Source organism: Octopus sinensis, linkage group LG17 (assembly GCF_006345805.1).
Source record: "Octopus sinensis linkage group LG17, ASM634580v1, whole genome shotgun sequence".
NCBI lineage: Eukaryota > Metazoa > Mollusca > Cephalopoda > Octopoda > Octopodidae > Octopus > Octopus sinensis.
This window is the reverse complement of record NC_043013.1, coordinates 48,425,019-48,448,144: the sequence shown is the minus strand read 5'-3', so window position 1 is coordinate 48,448,144 and position 23,126 is coordinate 48,425,019. Positions and strand designations below refer to the sequence as shown.

Below are 23,126 nucleotides of genomic sequence, written 5' to 3'. Positions count from 1 at the left end.
CAATGACCTCGCTCGAATCTTTTTACACATGCCACCGGCACAAGTGCCAGTGAAGCGACGTTGGTAACAATCATGCTCGAATGGTGCCCTTGTACGTGCCACGGGTATGGAAGCCAGTTGGCTGCTCTGGCAACGATCACGCTCAGATGGTGCTCTTGGCACCCTACTAGCACAGGCATGAGTGCCAGTAAGGCGACACTGGTAACGATCTGTTTCAAGACACACAGCTTGTTTTAAATGTGGTGGGTTAAACAAATTTTGGATGCATATGTCAAATATGTACCCTACCCCTTTTCCTTTTATTAAAAAAAGTTGGGATTTTTGACAGTAGATTCTGATTTTACCCCCAAAACAGCTTTTCAAAATTTCACATTCCCACCTCCAATTTTTTAATTTTAATTTATTTTTGAAATGTTTTTGGAAAAATATAGATTACGACTAAACCCTAAACCCTAGTCCCAAACCTTAACTCTTTCAGCTAATCAATGTTTTCTTTTACATGATGTAAGAGTTGAGAGGGTTTGAAAGAGACTTGACTGTTATTTCTAGCTAATCAAGGTCCTTGCAGTGGAAAATCATATTTAGCATTGGCGATTTCTGTTTGGACTAAGTATAATTACCAAAAATTTTAATCAAAAGTTTCTAACATTTTTATTAATTTCTCTAAAAATTGCGTGTGATTTTAATTTGCACACAAAACTACATTCTTGAATTTAATAATAATAATAATAATAAAAAAATTGGGGCTATGTAACCCAAATTGAAAGATCCTGAGAGGGTGCAACCTGTAGTGTGGGAATCCTGGTTTAAGCACCTCATATAACCCCTCATAGCTTTTCAATTTTTTTGAATTTTCAGAAAGTTTTGCAAATTTGTTTTCTACACATGGGAATTTACACGGTAATGGAAAAAAAAATTCACTTTTTAAAGCCCCTTCCCCCAACAAATCCTAAAATTTCCACTCTTTTACGAACTTTTTTTAATAAAAATCAGAGTTTAAAATACAGAATCTGAATTTTTTGCTTAAATCCTAGCAGTGGACCATTCTTGGTATCATCATTCCATTAAATGCATTTATAAGAAGGAAGATGCTGAAAAACATCACTACATGTTAAAGTGATAAAGAAACGAAAACGGTATCAAGGTGGTCGTGGGATGTGCTAAAAACCACCGCTAAATCGCCCTTAAATTACAAACACACATTTTTTTTTTTGCTTCATCCTATGAATTCCCGTGTGTAGAATTCAAATTCGCAAGAACTGTTCTGAAAATTCCCAGTTATAAGAGGAACCAGTTTGATTCTTGTGAATGCGTAGATTCATGTGCGTTTTTTTAAATGCGTTTCAACCGTGACCTTCTCGTATTCCAAATGTGACCACCTCATATTTTTTTTATTTCAACCCAAAATGTCTCCACTGTTCTGAAGGCACATTGGGTAATTTGGTCTGACTGAAAAAATAAATATGATGTTCTTGTGTGGAATGGTTTCAAGCATGGGTCTGCAGGAGCTAGTTAAACAACAATAGCAATAAAGTGCGATTTGCGTATATGCCTGCATGTACTGCTGTCTTACAGCATGCTAGAAATAGCAGCTATGACCATAAGTTTATTGGCTCATAACTAAACAACATCAACCACCCCATCTCTCAACCAACAAGGAATCCTCGGCGATCCTTCGGTATGGCTTTGTTTACATTTCTGAAGATAACAGAAACCCTTTTCTCCCACCCCTAACCCCCATATATATATATATAAAAACACTTTCTTGAAATGTATCCGGTACCTATACCGAAGTTACGCCATGAAGAGGTTTCCATAATGATCTAGCTGCTATTTCTAACAGATCAAGTGACTGCCTAGAGGATTCGACGATCTTTCGTTTTAGGTAGAGATCCACGTTGTTATTGTTCTAGGTTAGCTATAACAAAAATAATAATCGACATCCCATTTCTTTTAAATTTTTCAGTGGTTAATATCTAGATCCGCACCCGGTGGGAAAAATGGAAACGAAAATGTGTAACAGTTGTAAGGCATCGTATATTGAAGGAATATGACGAAAACAAAGCGCGCTGACAAACGGGGGCGGGGGCTCGGAAAATTGCCTACGATTTAAAGAAAAATTTACCATCAATTTTCACCATTTTAAACGCATTTCACACACATAGCCCAATGTCATAATTCAAAACTAACGCAGCGAAAATTTTGAAAAGTTCCCCCAGTTCTGAAAAAAATCGATAAATTCGACATGGGGTCGCGAATCAGAAACACAATGGTGAAAATTGATGGTAAATTTTTCTTTAAATCGTAGGCAATTTTCCGAGCCCCCTCCCCCCCACCCCGTTTGTCAGCGCGCTTTGTTTTCGTCATATTCCTTCAATATACGATGCCTTACACCTGTTACACATATTTTTTTCCATGATCCTCTACGGTTGATCCTGGGAATTTCTCGAGCCCCCCACCCCCCAACCCCGTTTGTCAGCGCGCTTTGTTTTCGTCATATTCCTTCAATATACGATGCCTTACACCTGTTACACATATTTTTTTCCATGATCCTCTACGGTTGATCCTGGGAATTTCTCGAGCCCCCCCCCCCCCAACCCCGTTTGTCAGCGCGCTTTTTTTCCGTCTTATTCCGTCAATATACGATGCCTTACAACTGTTACACATTTTAGTTTCCATTTTTTCCACCGGGTGCGGATCTAGATATTGCCATCATCATTTTTATGTCTTAATGCTTTTTTCTCCGTGGGTTAATTTAAACTACGAAATTTTTATATTATCACAGAATTTAGCTGCTATTTCTAGCTTGTTGGGCGAGTGCAGTGCTTAGTAGGGCACCTACATTTTTTTTCTTAATAGTTCAAACAACGTGATCTGGATTGCATTGTGTTACGCGGCACGAGTTTTAAAAATGACGTGGTGGCTTACGTTTGGATGGACACGGTTGGAATGCTTTTAAAAACGATATGGTGAAGTCTGAAACGCTTTTCAGACAGAACGATCGCTTTTAGAAAAGCCTTCGGAAAGAAACGTGTTTTCGCGCGTCCGGGGAACACGTGCCCGCAGACGCACGAATCCATTCATGCGAAAGGTTTATTTTAAATTTTGAAAAATTACCCTTTTTCGGTACTTAGGATACAGGAGGAAACCCTTACTTCAAAATTATCCCCGTATACTTTAATCAGGGTTTCTCAAGGGAAATTTAAATTGCACTAATAAAATAAAATACGTAGGTTTGGCTTAAAGAAGGGAATAACATTCAGGCAGCTCTGTCGTAACTATGTAGTGTAATTCACTGCAGAGCTTAAAAATATAATGTTTATATTCGACGAAATGGTATTTTGTTAATATAAGTTATTGAATTAGTCGAAGAAAAATGTAGAACGAATTTTAGGTTTAATATTAAATAATGTATTTTGTTTTAAAGTAATAATTATAATAATAGCCAATCACGTTCATCAGCTGCTGTTTTGCTCTTTGGTCTAACCACCATTTCAGTAATTGTGCTTGTCATGCCGGTTAAGTCGTGAATTCCTCTTAATTACACCCAAATATCTGCTTATATATTTATATATAGATCTACCCGACCTTTCTTTCTTGTTTCTGGTACAAGCCGAAGCAATTATCGAAACCCTGTTTTTGAATTGATTGGATTTACGAGTCAGATTTTTGCTGAGAAAGGGAAAAAAAAAATATGGTGAAGAAAGTGGTGAATGATGTTGAGATGAAAGATGCGTCGAGCCCGGGTAGCACGACGGGTGCGGTGAACGGGGTGGAGAAAGAAGAAGTGAAGAAAGACCCTGACTTACTGACACTGGAAGGTGAGTACCCTTATTATCCATACTCTTTATTTAAACCTGCCATATCTGGCCAAAATATTTCATCTGTTTTATGTTCAAACATGACCAGATCCAGGCCCTCACACCTACCCTACAATGTTATTCTACATTAGGTAATTACACCATCAAGCTCTTGAAGATACGAGATAATGCATGATTAATTCAAATCAATGGCATTATGTTTGATAGGATAATCTGAACACTAAAGGGTTGAATTTATTTTCCAAATATTTCCTTAACACAATCCATCTGTGATGACTTCTTTTACTAACAATTTATAATCAAGGAATTACCAACTTTTTTTTTCGCATTTTGGTAATTTGTTGATTGGCAAGAGTCCTGAAACCGAATGTAGCATGGAACCAAGTCTAATGTTACCTAATGTTGTACCAACCAGCAGTTTTATCATTCTCTTATTAAAATAATTGTCCCTGGTTCTTCTGTTTGAAGGAACAAACCCATAACTTTCAGAATTCTACAACAGGATCTTGTTTAATTTATTATTCTGTGGAGAGATGAAATAGCAGACCCCTTTCTCTAGTACAGAGTAAGTTGTTTATTATAGTGAATTCTTCATAATGATGCAATCATCATAAAGTAAGAATTTTACCAAATTCTGCTCAAGAATTGCCTATGCTATTTATACCATTTCTATGGATCTGTTGAATATTTACAAACTCTAGAGATTTTATCTCACGAGAGGCATTGGTCTTGGGTCGTTGAAGACCATAAGTCTTATTTCTAAATGGGAAAGCAACTTTGGAACTAAATTACTCTGTGTTGCCTTTATTTAGTGTATACAATTTATTTTGTTTACGCTAGATATTTAGGACAACGAGTTAAGAAGCTCGGATATGATTGATTATGAGGTGAGGATAAGTTGAGTGAGATTAGATGTGTCTGTCTCAAGTTTAAAGGATGCTATCTAAATTCAGTAATAAACATTACATGCTTATTATTGAATCTTGAAGGATAAAATATTGCTGTGCTAGGTCCATGGTTGTGCAAATGTTGCGTTATGGTTCTCGCATGAGCACAGAATAAAGAACTTCATTTTGCTTGTAGGTCTTTTGCTTTGAGAGTTCCATCTAAACACAGGCATCCTCTCCTGAGATGGGATATGTCTCCTCTAAATAAATGCTGCTGAAACCAGATTTTGCACTCTCTGCACAAATCCTTATCATTTATAAAAGGGTTTTGACGAACTGGGAAGACTAATCATTAAAGGGGTTTTGAGTTGAGGTGTGGTTGGCAAAGAAATATCAGAGAGACATAAGGTTAGCCGTACCATCTTTTATAGGCAGTGTTTTGAAAGTTAGTTACAATTACCAAAACTGTAAGCAATATTGGAATTGTTCTGCAAAAACTAGACTATTAGATTGAATACGTACAGAGATTTTGAAACTGTATGAGATTCAGTTTTGTTTTCTGAAATATGTCTGTTTTGTTGCCGTTGACTAAGATCAAGTTATCAAGAGAATCTCAAGAAGCTTTTAGTTTAGGTTTTGAAACAAGTTTCGAGTATATGGAAGATGCCTTTATGTAAAATGGAGGAGTATGGCTGGGGATGAGATGCAGGTTTTTGAGAATGAAACGCAAAAAGCAATTGATCCCTGAATTTCCCTCATGTAATAGGATGGATGTTGAATGCAACACGTTACACTAGAACACATTGCAGTCCAGGTAGTTACAGGTAATTTTGCCAGAAGATTCTCATGTGCTGAATATGGTTCTCAGGCATAAATATCGCTAGTGGCCAGTGACGAATGCAACTCCAGACAATGTGAGTTTCGTGTTAGGAACGACAGGTTATATAACTGTACAAAACCAGTGCTTGGTAAGTTTGGTTGGGTTGATTTTCTTTATTGGAAACATTTCTTTTTAGTCTTATGCACTGGTAAGGATCACTTTTAAAGATAATGTGAATGAGATGGAAAAGATGTTATTAAGAGGAATGACATATTTGAAATCTTGTTGGGAAGGGGTTAGAACAGTGCTTTTCAAACTTTTTGCTGAAGCGGAACCCCAAGGAAACATTCTACTGGCTCGAGGAACCCCTGTGCAATAATTTAATTGTCTTATGCACACATATCTGCACAGGAGAATTAAAAATTACTGTCGATTTTAGCATTTTTGTAACTTCTTGCGGAACCCCTGTACTGTACTGGAGGAACCCTGGTTGAAAACCACTGGGTTAGAATGTAATTGTTGATGGACAGAAGCTAAAAAGCCATTGCACCACAAAGCCATTTTCTGTTTTTGAGGTGCTTTTCTTTACTATAGTTACAATGCTTTTTGCTTGGTATTTGCAGATTTTTCCTACAAATGAAAGAAATTCCTGTTGAATACTGTGATTAGTAACATTGTCTATAGTAAACTATGTAGCTGTGTCTCTAACAGTAAAGGTATAAGCAGTTACCATTTTACTCAAAAGCCCCATTTTGAAATAATTGAGCCGTAGCTAATATGAGTGTCACCATCTTCATCTTAATTGTGACAAAAGAAAACAATTCTAATTTTTTACCATCTTCATTATTGGAACGAAAGAGACAGAACTTTTAAATTGTTTAATACAAAGTCAGTATAACGTTAGCGAACAACACAACTGAACAAAATTTATTTCAGTCTAAGTATAAGTCTTTTATAAGTAGAAGGATGTCATGAAGGTGGAAGGCTAAGGGCAACAAACTGTAGAAATCAAACCAAAACAGACTATGGAATCTGGTACGGTCCCTGGCCTTGTCAGTGGAGGCACATGGCCTAGTGGTTAGAGCAGCGGACTCACAGTCGAGGGATCATGGGTTCGAATCTCAGACCGGGCGATGTGTATGTTTATGAGCAAAACACCTAAGCTCCACGCAGCTCCGGCAGAAGATAATGGCGAACCTCTGCTGACTCTTTCGCCACAACTTACTCTCACTCTTTCCTCCTGCATCTTGCAGCTCACCTGCGACGGACCGGCGTCCCGTCCAGGTGGGGAACCTATACGCCAAGGAAACCGGCCCTTATGAGCCAGGCATGGCTCGAGAAGTAACAAACCTGGCCTTGTCAGTTCCTGTCAAGCCTTCCAACCCATGCCAGCATGGAAAATGGATGTTGATTGTTGATGATTATAATGTTTTGAACTGTTAACTTCATCTATAGAGTTTATATTTGCAATATTTATTACTATACAGTTTTGATGTGTTTATTCTCCAATAATCATTCTTGGATACAGACATAATTTCAGAATAGATCTGAACTGGAAACCTTCATTTATAAATTAAGTGTAGTGATATCCTTGTACACCAAACCACTGACACGTAGACATGTAACACTGGATTAAAAACTGCACTGAGTAGTAGATTCGCTAAGTCACAGTGAAGCCCCAACTATGAGAATCGTCATCATCATCATTTAATGTCCGTTGTCTGTGTTGGCATGGGTGGGACAGTTTGACCAGGGCTGGTAAGCTGAGGGGCTGCACCAGACTCCAGTCTGATTTGTCATGGTCTCTATGGATGGATGCCCTTCCTGATGCTAACCACTCTGAGAATGTAATGGGTGCTTTTATGTGCCACCGGCATAGGTGCCAGTTGTGTGACACCAGTATCTGCCATGACTACATTTTCACTTGGCTTGATTAGTCTTCTGCTGAAGCACAGCATATCACTGAAGATCTCAGTCATTACCTCCGTGACGTCCAATGCTCAAAAGGTGCTTTTTATGTGCCAGTGGAACAACACTTGCATTGTCCACATTACCTCTGTGAGGCCCAACACTCGAAAGGTGCTTTTTACATGACACGATTACGATTTCACTTGGTTTGACGGGTCTTCTCATGCATGGCATTTTGCCAAGGGTCTCAGTCACTAGTCATTGCTTCTGTGAGGCCCTGCATTTGAAGATCACGCTTCACCACCTTGTCCCATATGTCTTCCTGGGTCTACCTCTTCCATAGAGTCCCTCCACAGTTAGAGATCAGCATTTCTTTACACAGCTGTTTTCGTCCATATGCATTACATGACCATCCCAGCACACTTGTCTCTTTTGCACACCATATCTGATGCTTATGCCCAACTTTTCTCTCAAAATGCTTACACTCTGTTGTACTTGCACACTAACATTACACATCCAGCGAAGCATGCTAACTTCATTTCATTCAAGCTTATACATGTCCTTGGTGGTCACAGCCCATGTTTCACTGCCATGTAGCATAGTTGTTTGCACACAGGCATCATACAGTCTGCCTTTCACTCTGAGAGAGAGGCTCTTTGTTGCCAACATAGGTAGGAACCGCGAATGACTCGCTATCTCCAGTGACCTCGCACGGGTCCATCGAGCGTGGGCCGCCATGGTTCATGGTGCCGTTAGGACCAGAGAAGAAGCTGGCTCAACCCGCCCTGGGTGAACGCCGTCACAAGTACAAGTACAACATAGGTAGGAGCTCTCTGAACTTTGCCCAGCCTATTCTTCTCCTCACAGCTACACTCTCGAAGCATCCACCTCCACTACTGACTTGGTCACCTAGATAATGGAAGCTATCAACTACCTCTAGCTTGCCCCACTGACATTTCTGTACATTTACATTGTTTATTGTACCTGTGCACCTTCCACACACAAAAACTATTTTCCCAGTTAACCTTCCTCTGATATTGCTGCACCTCTTTTGTGTCCATAGCTTGCACCAGGTGCATCTAATAGAATTTCTACCTACACCTTTCCTACAGACCAAGTGGAACCATCTACCTGAAGGTATATGTGATTTGTCTGCCTTCCTACTTACTAAGACTTTGGATTTTGTTAGGTTAACTGTAAGGCCCTTTGATTCTAGACTTTGCTTTCACATCTGAAATTTCATCTCTAGCCCTGATAGTGATTCAGCTACAAGAACAAGGTCCATTATTTACATTTGATGAATATTTGGAATCTTGGGGTTAGTAGCCCACACTCTTAACCACTATGCCATATGCATAGGTCATCAGCATAGAGAAGCTCCTAGGGGCAGCTCGTCTTAAATTCCTCTGTTATTGCTTGGAGGACTATGATGAACTGGTGTGGGCTGAGGACTGATCCATGATGAACCCCTACTTGTACCCTTAATTCATCACTCTAGTCATTGCCAACCCTCACCTTACTGGCTGCATCTGTATAGTTCTGATTGTGTAGTTCTCACCAACCACTTATCTATCCCTAGTTTCTGCATTGACCACCAGAGGAGGGATCAGGGGACCCTGTTAAAGGCTTTCTCCATGTTAGCAAAAGCCAAGTACAGAGATTTATCTTTGGCTAGGTACTTCTGCAGCGGCTGTCTTACCAGAAATATGGCACCACTGGTGCTCCTCCCTAGCACAAAACCAAACTGCAATTCATGTAGACTCTCTCCCAAATTAGTTCAGCTATGACCCTTTCCATCACCTGATCCAACAATTTGATACCTCTGGTGGCACGTAAAAAGCACCCACTACACTCTCGGAGTGGTTGGCGTTAGGAAGGGCATCCAGATGTAGAAACTCTGCCAAATCAAGGTTGGAGCCTGGTGCAGTCATCTGGTTTGCCAGCTCTCAGTCAAAATCGTCCAACCCATGCTAGCATGGAAAACGGACTTTAAACGATGATGATGATGATGATGAGGCATTGCCTTTACCTTTGTAGCAGTTGACTGTGGTGCTGCTACACCAGTCATTGGGTATGACTCCGTTGTATACCACCTGGTTAGCTGTATGGGTGACTAGACCATAACCCACACTGTCAGATATTTTAAGCATCTCAGTGGTGATTCCTGATGGGCCGGGGGCTTTTCTGGTCTTCATATCCTTCATGGCTTTGTCAACAGTGTTACTGTCTATTCAGATTGCTGGTCCCTCTGTTGGATCCACATTAGGCAGACTCTCCTTCTGCCATGACTTCTCTACATTTAGTAGCCTTTCATAGTGGCACTTCCAAGCCTCTTTTGCAGTCACTAACTGCAAGTGAACCATCATGCACGCGAACACACTTCTCTCTCACAACATCACAATTTTCCCTGACACACTGTCTTGCAAACCGAAACACTTCAAGCCACTGGTCCTCACACTGTCTCTTTTACTCTTTTACTTGTTTCAGTCATTTGACTGTGGTCATGCTGTAGCACCACCTTTAGTTGAGCAAATTAACTCCGGGACTTATTCTATTGGTCTCTTTTGCCGAACCGCTAAGTGACGGGGACGTACACACACCAGCATCGGTTGTCAAGCAATGCTAGGGGGACAAACACAGACACACAAACACACACACATACATATATATATACATATATACAACGGGATTCTTTCAGTTTCCGTCTACCAAATCCAATCACAAGGCATTGGTCGGTCCGGGGCTATAGTAGAAGACACTTGCCCAAGGTGCCACGCAGTGGGACTGAACCCGGAACCATGTGGTTGGTTAGCAAGCTACTTACCACATAGCCGCTCCTGCACCTTACCACATAGCCACTCCCACTGCAGAACATTGGTAAACTTCTTCCTTTCTGCTTCACCCCTGGCTAAGTATATCTGTTTCCTAGCTTTCATTCTAGCTGCCTGATATAGTACCTTGGTACCACCACCCTTCCAGTCCTTCCAAATCTGTTTCTTTGCTCTAATGGCCCTGTCAACTACATGGTTCCACCTCCATCTCACCCTAGGTCTGGTTGGGACTTTGCACCACCCACACATTTGGTCTATGGCCCTCAGTAAGTTGTCTCATAGTAACTTTCAATTATCATCTACTAGCAGTATCGCCCGGCGTTGCTCAGGTTTGTAAGGGAAATAACTATAAAGCATTTTTAGAGAGTTATAGCCAAAAAACAGCAAAAAGATGGAAAAAAATTATAGTAAATTTTTTTTTTAGTTAAAAAAGGTGGAGTTGCGTCTCCTAGACAGTTTGCAGTTTGTGTTTCTGATTCTCGACCCCATGTCGAATTTATCGATTTTTTTCAGAACTGGAGGAACTTTTCAAAATTTTCGCTGCGTTAGTTTTGAATTATGACATTGGGCTATGTGTGTGTCAAGTTTCATCAGAATCGGTTGAAAGCCGTGGTCAGGGTGAGGGTACAAGAAAACAGACACACAGAAACACGCACAGACAAACTGCCGTTTATATAGAGAGAGATATTGCAAGTCTGTAACTCCCCCCTCATCATCATCAAATGCTTCAGTTAGAAGGTCCCTATATCTCTGACTATTCAAAGGATCCTTAAGCTTCCAGATCTTCCTTTTCCAAACTGCCTTGCTTCTTGGAACCCTTTATGCTTGTAGTTTGAAGTCACTAATGAGTAACCTATGCTGAGGGGTACATGCCTCACCAGCACTAAAGAGAAGAAGACTTTGCAGTGAAGGTAACCTGTCTACAAGAGAAGTAACTGAATAAAAATTGTGTGATATCAGTGTCAAATCTGCAAGCTGCTTGATGTTGAGGGGAGGAAAGACTGAGTATAGTGGTTAGTGCAGGGCCTGAGGTGTTGGACACAAGATGAGTGCTGAGGAGGAAAAACAAGTGAGTTAACCCTTTCGTTACCGACCCGGCTGAAACCGCCTCTGGCTCTGAGTACAAATGTCTTGCTTCCATAAGTTTTGAATTAAAATCTTCTACCAAACCTTAGTCACAATTTATGTTCCTAACACTAGCTTAATGATAACTAAGTTATTTTACTAAATTCTTTGTTATATTTAAAATTAATTGAAAGAAACACAGAGCATCTCAAAATAAATACAGTAACGAAAGGGTTAAGAATGTTTATGTTGAGGTGGCATGTGACCAGCCAGCTCTGAAGAACAGAAACCATTATAGTAGTGGTAGAAAGAGGAGCCAGTACATCTATGAACCAGGGGCTGGAGATGGTCTGTGAGTGGTTTATGTCAGTGTGATCAGCTACCAGATCACCCACTACTCAGACATGCATGCTTGTTAGGAAAATTTTACCCTCTCTAGGAAATACATTAGAGTAATGTTGCTTAGTAGTGATACATGGATGCTGAGTATGGGATGAAAAAAAATGAACCAACCTGTTAGGTTGGGTGTGTGATGTTAGCATGCATTTAATAAAATCGTACAAATGTTTGGGGGAAAAACTGGGCATCAGAGATGTGTAGTACAAGAAAGAAGATGCAATGACATGGTTTGTATGTATATTAGTGACTGAGGAACTACAAAAACTGGGGGGTAATTATTATCCCCACTTAAATGTGGATGTTCTGTTGGAACAAACTTTGCTGTGGTAGTTACCATGAGAGAAACTCACGTATTGGCTTTTGGTGCCAAATGCACACTTGTTTATATTGCTAGTGGGGAGATGAATCCCTACCACTTCGAGCACTGAGACTACCTGATCATGTTTGTTTGTTCCTTCTCGAGTCATGCCTGGCTCATAAGGGCTGGTTTCCCGGTTTCCTTGGCGTGTAGGTTCCCCACCTGGACGGGATGACGGTCTGTCGCAGGTGAGCTGCAAGATGCAGGAGGAAAGAGTGAGAGAAAGTTGTGGCGAAAGGATCAGCAGACGTTTCGCCATTACCTTCTGCCGGAGCTGCGTGGAGCTTAGGTGTTTCACTCATAAACACACACATCGCCCGGTCTGAGATTCGACCCCGCGATCCCTCGACTGTGAGTCCACTGCTCTAACCACTAGGCCATGTGCCTCCACACCTGATCATGTGATTTCAACTTTCCTTGGTCTTATCAATGATGGATGCTTGATCGCTAGAGATAACAGCGATTCATCTCCCCGACTGTGATATATAGAGAAACAGTACCAGAACAGGTGCTGGTGGCACAATTGTTTGGTTTGCTTGTTGATTGCAATTCCTGGTGGGGCAGTGCCCTCGAGCAAGATATTTTATTTCACTTTGCTTCAGTCCACTCGGCTGGCAAAAATGAGGAGCATCTGTGTTTCAAAGGTCCATCCTTGTCACATTTTGTGTCACACTGAATCTCCCTGAAAACTACATTAAGAATATGTGTATCTGTGGAGTACTCAACCATTAATATCACTGCTCCGTTGATTGGATCAACCACAACACTCGTCATAACAAGTATAAATATATTATTAAAATTCATTTATTTCTAATTCTTTCCTTTTGGTGTTCCTAGTTCTTCAGTTTTGCTCCAGAAATATAAATTCTTATTCATTATTTCAGATATTAAAGAACAAGTGAAGCACATTGAAAAGGCTGTTGTTACAAAAGAACCCCGTTTTATGTACCGTGTGATACGAGCTCTGGTGTCAATCCGCAGGAGAATTAATCATGCAGTTTTGAGACGTTTACTAATGGCATATCTTGGCAACCAACCTGCTGCACAAACTTTATGTACCTTTCTTGAAGAGGTTAGTCTATACATATAATACAAACATATATTTTCACTTTTATTTTTTTCCCCAGAAAAATGAAGTTTTACTCTCATATTTTTCAGTTCTAGCATGATCTGTACAAATTCAGATTTCAGCAATTAATGCTTGGTTGTTTCATCTAATAATGCAACATCATTATCATTTAACGTCCGTTTTCCATGCTAGCATGGGTTGGACGGTTCGGCTGGGCTCTGGTAAGCCATGGAGGCTGCACCAGGCTCTAGTCTGATTTGGCAGTGTTTCTGCAGCTGAATGCCCTTCCTAACGCCAACCATTCCATGACTGTAGTGGGTGCTTTTTACATGCCACCGGCACAGGAGCCAGAGCAGACTGGCAAACGACCACGATCGGTTGGTGCTTTTACGTGTCACCGACACGGACACCTGTCAGGCAACGCTAGTATCTGCCATGTTTGAACGGTGCTTTTTACGTGTCACCGGCACAGGTGTCTTAACTACAATTTCCATTTAAATTTTTATTTTGATGTTGACGAACTTGACTCAACAGGTCTCCCCAAGAACAGTGGGTCACCCTATGATCCAAGGTTAGCATAGCAGGCCGTCCTGCGAGCCATGAACTCACTTCATTTGTCGGGTCTCCGAATCCTCAAGAACAGCGGGTCACTCTACAATCCAAGGTTAGCACAGCAGGCCGTCCTGCGAGCCATGAACTCACTTCATTTGTCGGGTCTTCGAAGTCACAGCATATCTCCAGAGGTCTCGGTCTTTCGTCATAGCCTCTGTGAGGCTCAACATACGAAGGTCATGCTTGACCACCTCATCCCATGTCTTCCTGAGTCTACTTCTACCCTGGGTTCCTTCAACAGTTTGAGAGTGGCACTTCTTCACACATCTTTCCTTGTTCATCCTTAGTACATGACCGTACCAACGCAATTGTCTCTCCTGCACGCTGCATCCAATGCTTCTTATGCACAACATTTCTCTAACCACAAATATGGGAATCTTCTATCTTTTACTTGTTTCAGTCATTAGACTGTGACTATGTTGGGGCACTGCCTTGAAAAATTTTTTGTTGAATGAATCGACCCTAGTACTCATTTGTTTTCTAAGATTGGTGCTTATTTTATCAGGTCCTTTTGCCGAACCACTAAGTTTCAGGGATGTAAACACACCGACATCGGTTGTGAATCAGTGGTGGGGGACAAACACAGAAATAAGACACACACACACACACACATATATACTACGGGCTTCTTTCAGTTTCTGTTTACCAAATCCACTTGTAAGGCTTTGGTTGGCCTGAGGCTATAGTAGAAGACACTCACCCAAGGCCCCACGCTGTGGGACCGAACCTGGAACCATGTGGTTGGGAAGCAAGCTTCTTACCACACAGCTACTAATTTCAGTGAGATTGATTAGGCTGTATGGAATAAAGTTATTTAGATCTGCTTGGGATATTTCATGTTTTAGTCTGCTATGTCCTGCAGAATTTAGTTCTATGGTATATAATCTGATAGTCAAGAACTGCCCCTGGAGTTAGTTTATCTGAAAATTTTGCTGGGTATTGCAATGAAGGCAGTTGTTAATAATACTCTTTTACTGGTTTCAGTCATTTCACTGTGGCCATGCTGGAGCACCGCCTTTAGTCGAGCAAATCGACCCCAGGACTTATTCTTTGTAAGCCTAGTACTTATTCTATCGGTCTCTTTTGCCGAACCGCTAGGCTACAGGAACATAAACACACCAGCATCAGTTGTTGGGGGACAAACACAGACACACAAGCGTATACACTCGTATATATATACATATATATACGACAGGCTTCTTTCAGTTTCCGTCTACCAAATCCACTCACAAGGCTTTGGTTGGCCCGAGGTTATAGCAGAAGACACTTGCCCAAGGTGCCACGCAGTGGGACTGAACCCGGAACAATGTGGTTGGTAAGCAAGCTACTTACCACACAGCCACTCCTGCGCCTGTATCTTCAGTCAATTTAAATTTTATTGTTATCTGTTAGTGTCAGTGGTATGTAAGAAGGCATTTGATTTCCAACACCCCATCAATCCAGCAAACTGGAGATTTTGCGGGTGGATATGTGAAGTTGTGAGAATATTTTCCACTCAGATTGCCAGTTGAGATTTTGGTTATAATTAGTGAACGTGGTTATGAATTGTCTCCCTTGCATCAATATGTGTGGTCTTACACTATAACTATATTTTTAAGAAAGTTGAATGAAACTGAGAATGGAAAAGACACATTTTGCAGTCATTTTGGCACGTATATTATTTGAGTCATGATCATTTGTGAAACTGACAGAATTTTGGGATCTTTTCAGTTTGAACGGTAGTTTTTAACATAATTTCTAGGTAACTAAAAAATTTTAAACTTCGTATACTGGTAATAATAATAATAATAATAATAATAATAATTGTGTACAGTGCTCAGGTGCACTACAACTCATCTAAAGTGTATATATAATCAGGTGTAGTTTCGGCGGATTTCGGAAAGCATGAGGGCCTTAAAAGATGCAGTGTCATGGCAGTCAACAACTGACGCAGGCAGTTTATTCCATGCTTCAGCAACTCTGAGCGTGAAAAAATGTTTCCGAAAGTCATGGGAGCTGTATTGTTTTCTGACTTTGTAGGCATGTCCACGTGTGTTAGACACATGGAGATCAAAAGGGTGTTCAGTGTGTTGTTGGTGAGGTGGTTGATAACTTTGTGGGGTTTACCAAGTCCGTCGCCAAACGCCGGAGCTTCAGTGAATCCATGCCAGGGGAAACAAGGCGCTCAGAATATGGTAGGTGTCTGATGGAGGGTATGCGTTTGGTTGCACGTCTCTGGACAGATTCCAGGAGGTCAATGTTCTGTGCAAGATAGGGGTTCCAAACTGATGATGCGAATTCCAAGTGTGGTCGTACCATAGCTGTATACAGTTTTAAATAGATGGCTGGAGAGCGGGCTAACAAAAGACCTGCTGAGTGATGCCAAGACACCCTCGGCCTTCCTGACAATCTTAGAGATATGCTTTGACCAACGCAAATCACTGCTGACAGTGATGCCTAGGTCACGCTCGCAAGAGGATTTCTTGATATCAGTGTTGTGGAGGGAGTAAGTGAACGCAGGGTTTTTTCTCCAAAATGCATGGTGGTACACTTGTCCACAGCCAGTTTCAGTTGCCAGTCTGTGATCCATTGCTGCATTGTGTCTAGGTCTGATTGCAGGAAAGAGTTGTAGACATCAGGATCTGTCCTCTTGATTTCAAGGTAGAATGTGTCTATAAAACATCTTTTTCTTTTGGCTATATTGAGAAAATTCTATGGTTTGTAAGATATTTGTTGTTTTTTTTTCTTCAATTTCTGCAATTTCAACCAATCACTGACGTCTATTGAGGTAAAAAAACATTCTGTGCTGTATGAATATGTCCCTCGTTTAAGAAACAGATTGGGTTTATTTACATTTGTGAAGAAAAAAATATACCCTTCCCTTCCACTTCTTACCCTAACTTTAAAACAGATTGAAATGCAATAGATCGATACTAGGGTCATAACTATGGGTGACAATTTCATATGACACTGCTAGAAAAAACTGCCGTTCAAACCGAAAAGATCTGAATTTTGGAAGGATTATTTAGCCTTAGTGGGTTAATTGTAATTTGGTGTTTGTAGCTGGATTTGTTGTTGTTAATCTAAACTCGTAGATTTAGGGATAGTTATATTAAAATATAACTGAAAGAAGCTAAGAGAAAATAAATTCAAAAGGACCACTGACATAAACTTGGTTTAAAAAAAAGTGGATAGGGTGGAGTGGGGGGTTGCACTGAATACCATATGTGATAACTTTTTTTACTTGTTTCAGTCATTTGACTGTGGCCATGCTGGAGCATCGCCTTTAATGAAGCAACTCGATCCCGGGACTTATTCTTTGTAAGCCCAGTACTTATTCTATCAGTCTCTTTTGCCGAACCGCTAAGTGACGGGGGACATAAACACACCAGCATTCGTTGTCAAGCAATGCTAGGGGGACAAACACAGACACACAAACACACACACTTTGGTCGGCCCAAGGCTATAGTAGAAGACACTTGCTCAAGGTGCCACGCAGTGGGACTGAACCTGGAACCATGTGGTTGGTAAACAAGCTACTTGCCACACAGCCACTCCTGCGCCTATAAAGTCTTAATTTATTAAAATTTCCTTTGCGGACAGGAAAAGGGAAATAGAAGCTAAATGGTGAATGTTAGCAACTCCAGATAAGAAGGGATGATTTTAGAACTGAAAAATAAAAATGTCAGTGAATTCACAATGCTAAGAGAAAAAATGTTTCTGTAAAGAATAACAACGGAAATGCATTTCTGCCATTGGCATATCGTCCTTTTACACTTCTGAACAGATCAAAGTTGTTTTTTTTTCATCTATGCAAAATTTGTAAGCATTCTTGACCAAGAGTAATTTGCATAGTATAAATGAAAAGGAACTAAGAGAAAATAACTCAAAAGGGTCATTGGCATGAGTTTTCACGACAAAGTCAGAGGAAGGTGTACTGAATGCTGTACATAGCAAAATTTTTAATTACCAGAATTTTCTTTGTGGACAAAGAGCAGACAAACAATTGCACCAGTATAGTAGAATTTGAGTGGAACCAAATCACATAATTCAACCAATGAAATCTCATGCTACCCTTTTATGTTTATATTGGAATTTAATCTCAATATGGTAGTAATTGTTAAGGTGGCAAGCTGGTAGAATATCTGTTAATATCTGTTTTCCATGCTGGCATGGGTTGGGCATTTTGACAGGATCCAACAGGTTGTACTGTCCCAGTTTTGGCATGCTTTCAATGTCTGGATGCCCTTCCTAACACCGACCATTTTATAGTGTACACTGGGTTCTTTTTTTTTTTGTGGCATCAGCTTTACTGAGATTACCTTGTAACTGGCAAGAGTAAATTGCTTCTCTTGACTAAACAGGAGGAAAGGAAATAGAACGGTTTTTTAAGTGAGGTGTTCAAAAGGTTAAAGCAGTGGTTTTCAATTGGGGTCCATATAAGATCTTTTGGTGGCAGTCCACATAACAAAATAGCAAATTGGGAATCCACAGTAGTATTTTAAGGGCCTCTGAAAGAATTTTGTTTGATTTATGAACTCAAATCAAAATCATTTCAATGACTGGCATCCGTGCTAGCGGGGTGCAAAGAGCACCATACGAGTGTGATCGTTGACAGAGAGGCTATTCGAGTATGATCATTACCAGCGTCGCCTTACTGGCACTTATGCCTGTGCTAGTAGGGTGCCAAGAGCACCATCCAAGCGTGATCATTGTGATCGTTGCCAGAGCAGCCAACTGGCTTCCGTACCCGTGGCACGTAAAAGGGCACCATTCGAGCATGATCGTTACCAACGTCGCTTCACTGGTGCCTGTGTCGGTGGCACGTGTAAAAAGATTCGAGCGAGGTCATTGCCAGTACCGCCTGACTGGCCTGGTCCCCGTGCAGGTGGCACGTAAAAAGCACCCACTACACTCTCGGAGTGGTTGGCGTTAGGAAGGGCATCCAGCTGTAGAAACTCTGCCAGATCAAGACTGGAGCCTGGTGCAGCCATCTGGTTTGCCAGCCCTCAGTCAAAACCGTCCAACCCATGCTAGCATGGAGAGCGGACGTTAAATGATGATGATGATGATGTATGTATTGGTACTTATTGTAAGAAACAACTAGGTTTTTTTCTTTAATATTTTACATAGTTCAACGTACACAAGTTAATATGTGAATAACAAAATAGGAATTTGGAAAGAAGTATCGATAAAACTAGTTTTTAAAAAATGGAATGGCTAATGGGTCCACCAGAATAAAATAGTAATCAAAGGAGTGAAATGGTTAGAAGTATGATGGGAAGAGTAGGAACAGGTTTACTGTTGTGGAGATTCCTGGCTACCTTACGTTTTGCATGAATAGATGGAAGAGACTGGAGTGGTACCCAGATGTAAGTAAATATGGTGGTTGTGAAGTACCAGAATGGTAACATGTCCAGGAAGGGTGGATAGAAGGGAGCTTGAACAGAGAAGAATCGGGTAGTGTGGGAGCGGAGTGAGAGCTGGAATAAACATGAGGGTGGAGGTGGTTTGATGTATATTGGGGATAAATGAAGTGAAAGATGAAGAGGAGTGATGTGGTAAATATGAGATGAAGACAATGATAAGAAAGAAGGATGAATGCTGATTGGGAGTGACAGAGGAATGAGAGTGGTAATTGCCAGTATAGAAATATTGGCAATATAGTATGGTATATAGTAAGAGGTTCTAAATTTTGTCCAACAAGAAAGAGTATTTTGATTGCATAAGTGATGAGAGATCTTCAGAATGCCATTCAAAATATCACATTGCAGCATGGTCAAACTCTGGTTTTACTGAAAATGCCCAATTGTAAATAATTGGTATTTAATCACCTTGTGACAAAATTTCAAGTCTGCACATAAAAAATTATGAAAGTTGCAAACATATATTTTTGAGAAGGATTAATTCAAAATGTGTAGAAATAAACATGACATTTGACGGAGTGATCTAAATGGTAAAGAGTTATTGCCCTTTGATTTTGGGTTTCGTTTCTACGTCTGCAATTTTTCTATAATCATCGATAAAAAGAAAGCCATCAACATAAAAGAATTTGGTAGTTGGTCTTATACTCTTCTGTTTTGTCCTGGAGGACTATAATGAATTGCAGGAGAGTGAGAACCAAGCCCTAGTGAACTATCTGCTCACTAAATTTGTTGCTGTAACCCTCTCACCTTAATGATAGCATCCCTGTACATGGCTTTAATGGCTGTCACTGGCCATTCGTTTACACCTAGCTTCTGCAGTGACCATTAGATTAGGAAGCAAGGGGCCCTGTCAGAGCCCTTCTCCAGGTTTATTAAAGCCACGTACAGTGGCTTATTTTTCGCTAAACATTTCTGCAGTTGTCTCACTCGGAAGAGAGCATCAGTGGTGCTTCTCTCTGGCACAAAACAGAACTGCATCCTATCTAGTCTCACCCTTTTCCTAAGTAGTTTTGCTATAGTTCTTTGCGTAACTTTCAAGATTCGGTCTAGTTACTTGCTACCTCTGTAAGGCGGCGAGCTGGCAGGATCGTTAGTACACCGGGCATAATGCGTAGCCGTATTTCGTCTGCCGTTACGTTTTGAGTTCAAATTCAACCGAGGTTGACGTTGCCTTTCATCCTTTCGGGGTCGATAAATTAAGTATCAGTTACACACTGGGGTCGATATAATCAACTTAATCCCTTTGTCTGTCCTTGTTTGTCCCCTCTATGTTTAGCCCCTTGTAGGTAATAAAGAAATATATTTGCTACCTCTGTAATTACTCACCTCCAAGACATCTCCTTCACTCCTATACCATTTTACTATAATGCTGCTATGCCAATCATTAGGTATATCTTACTGTATAACCTAGTGGAACTAGGCCATATTCCACTCCACCAGATATTTTAAGCATCATGGTAGTAATTCCTAAAAGACCAGACCATTTCCCTGTTTTCATATCCTTTATTGCTTTATCTGTCATAATGCTGCCAAATAGAATGGCTAGTCCCTCTGTTGGAAGGTTTGCTTTCTCCCATACATTTTCCATCTTTACTTGCCTTTCGTAGTAGCATTTCTGTGTCTCTTTCTTTTCAAAGTCACTAAATGCAAGTTATCCATCTTTACACACTTCTCTCCTACAAGTCTTGATTCTCTTTTGCAATCTGGAACACCTCATGATTCTCTTCCTCATGCTGTGGAATTGTGGCAAACCTCTCCCTTTGCCAAATATATCTGTCATCTAGCATATTTTTCTCAGTGTGGTATAATTCACTGTTACTCCCATTCTTCCAATCCTGTCCCTTAGCTTTTATGGCTCTATCTGCTTCATTGTTCCACTACCATCTCACCCTCGGTCTAGATGGAACTATACATCAGCCACAGATTTGGTCTGTAGTTCTCAGTAGTTGCTCTTGTAGTCCTCTGTGTTATACATCTCTTTCTCCTCTTCCTTCTTATCCAAGGGTTAGGGATTTTAACAGACTGCCTTTTGTATGTGTGTGAGGCCTGCTACCTCTAAGTTTGGAGTTACTAACAACTAACCTATGTTGACTGGTGCATTCCTCACCTGGGAAGGACTCTGCATTTACACACATCTGTCCCACTTTCTGATGAAGATTTAGTCAGGCTGTCTTGTGTGCCAATCAGATTGATAGACTTTCAAGTGACTGATTAGTTTCTTGAAATTAATGTTGTAGATCATTAGGTCATTTGCAAGATCCTTGTCCCCTCCTCATTTCAGGAACCAAACCCATGGCCTCCATGCATACTATGGAATTCCCCAGGATGCTCCCCAATGTGTCTATTGAAGCTGCTAACCATGCAGATAAAGATATTGGGATCTTTTCAGTTTGAACGGCAGTTTTTTCTAGCAGTGTCATATGAAATTGTCACCCATAATTATGACCCTAGTATTGAGCTATTGCATTTCAATCTATTTTAGGGTTATGGGGGTGGGGGGAAGGGTATCTTTTTTTTTTCAGGAATGTAAATAAACCCATCTGTTTCTTAAACGAGGGACATATTCATATGGCACAGAATGTTCTTTTTTACCTCAATGGACGTCAGTGATTGGTTGAAATTGCAGAAATTGAAGAAAAAAACAACAAATATCTTTCAAACTATAGAATTTTCTCAATAAAGCCAAGAGAAAAAGATGTTTTATAAACACATTCTACCAGTATACGAAGTTTAAAATTTTTTAGTTACCTAGAAATTATGTTAAAAACTGCCGTTCAAACCGAAAAGATCCAATGATATTGTTGTTCATCATTGAGGTGATCAAAAGAGGGTATCATAAAGATAATCCTTTTGTTCATTCAGCAGTCCCAATAGAGGAGCATAGGCAGAAGTAATAGGGCAGTTTACCAAGACTAGTCTAAGACCAGCTTAAGCATCCTATTACACACTCTGACTATGTCATTCACTTTATTCATTCATTTCTCTGCTAAAAGTATGCCCACACCCCAACACTTATTTTATACTCGTGTTCTTGGCCTGTGAGGAGTCTGGCTGAAGCTTCTCTCCATCTTACCTCTAGCATGTAGCACACATCTATGTCTCCATTCTAGTATTTTCACAATCTCATCAGACCTACTTTTCAATGGGTCTGCATTGATTGTGGGATGTCCTGTGGATGTGTACAGAATGGGAGGAGCGAGTAGGGAGCTGAGGAACATCATGATCATCATCATTTAACCCTTTAGTGTTCAGATTATTCTGTTAAATGTAATACTTTTTCACTCAAATTGTTTTGAATTGATCATGCATTATCTTATAGCTTTGAGGTTTCAATGATGTGATTGTTTATTTTTAGAATGTCAATGTAGGTTAGGTGTGAGAGGCTAGATATGGCCAGTTCAAATATAAAACATGTAGAATATTTGTGCCAGATATGGCCGGTTTAAACACTAAAGGGTTAATGTCCGTTTTCCATGTTGGCATGGGTTGGATGGCTTGACAGGAGCTGGCAAGCCGGAGGACTGTACTAAGCTCCACTGTCTGTTTTGATATGGTTTTTAAAGCTGGAGGCCCTTCCTATCGCTAACCACTTTCTGCATTTGAAAAAAGGGTTTGTAGCAACATTTGTCTGCAAGCAGACTGCTCTTGCACATTATCAGCTACAGGAATATAATATTACTGCTCATCTGAACCACCATTTGTTCAGATCCTCCAATATTCAAAGATCATCATCATCATTTAGCGTCCACTTTCCATGCTAGCATGGGTTGGACGGTTCAACTGGGATCAGGGAAGCCAGAAGGCTGCACCAGGCCCAGTCTGATCTGGCAATGTTTCTACGGCTGGATGCCCTTCCTAAAGCCAACCACTTCATGAGTGTAGTGGGTGCTTTTTACGTGCCACCGGCACAGGTGCCAGATGGGGCTGGCAAATGGCCATGGTCGGATGGTG

At 40.6% G+C, this 23,126-nt stretch overlaps 1 protein-coding gene across 2 annotated transcripts in view; it reads left to right on the top strand.

Annotated features, from left to right (window-relative positions):
- Positions 1–3,481: 3,481 nt before the first annotated feature.
- Positions 3,482–23,126, top strand: part of LOC115220893 (26S proteasome non-ATPase regulatory subunit 3) — a 162,661-nt gene continuing 143,016 nt past the window's right edge. For both annotated transcript variants that reach the window (XM_036510549.1, XM_029791090.2), the window contains exons 1-2: positions 3,482–3,821; positions 12,974–13,161. In XM_036510549.1, the coding sequence (XP_036366442.1) occupies positions 3,695–3,821; positions 12,974–13,161 (315 nt within the window). In that variant the 5' untranslated portion in view covers positions 3,482–3,694. The remainder of the gene's footprint in view (positions 3,822–12,973; positions 13,162–23,126) is intronic.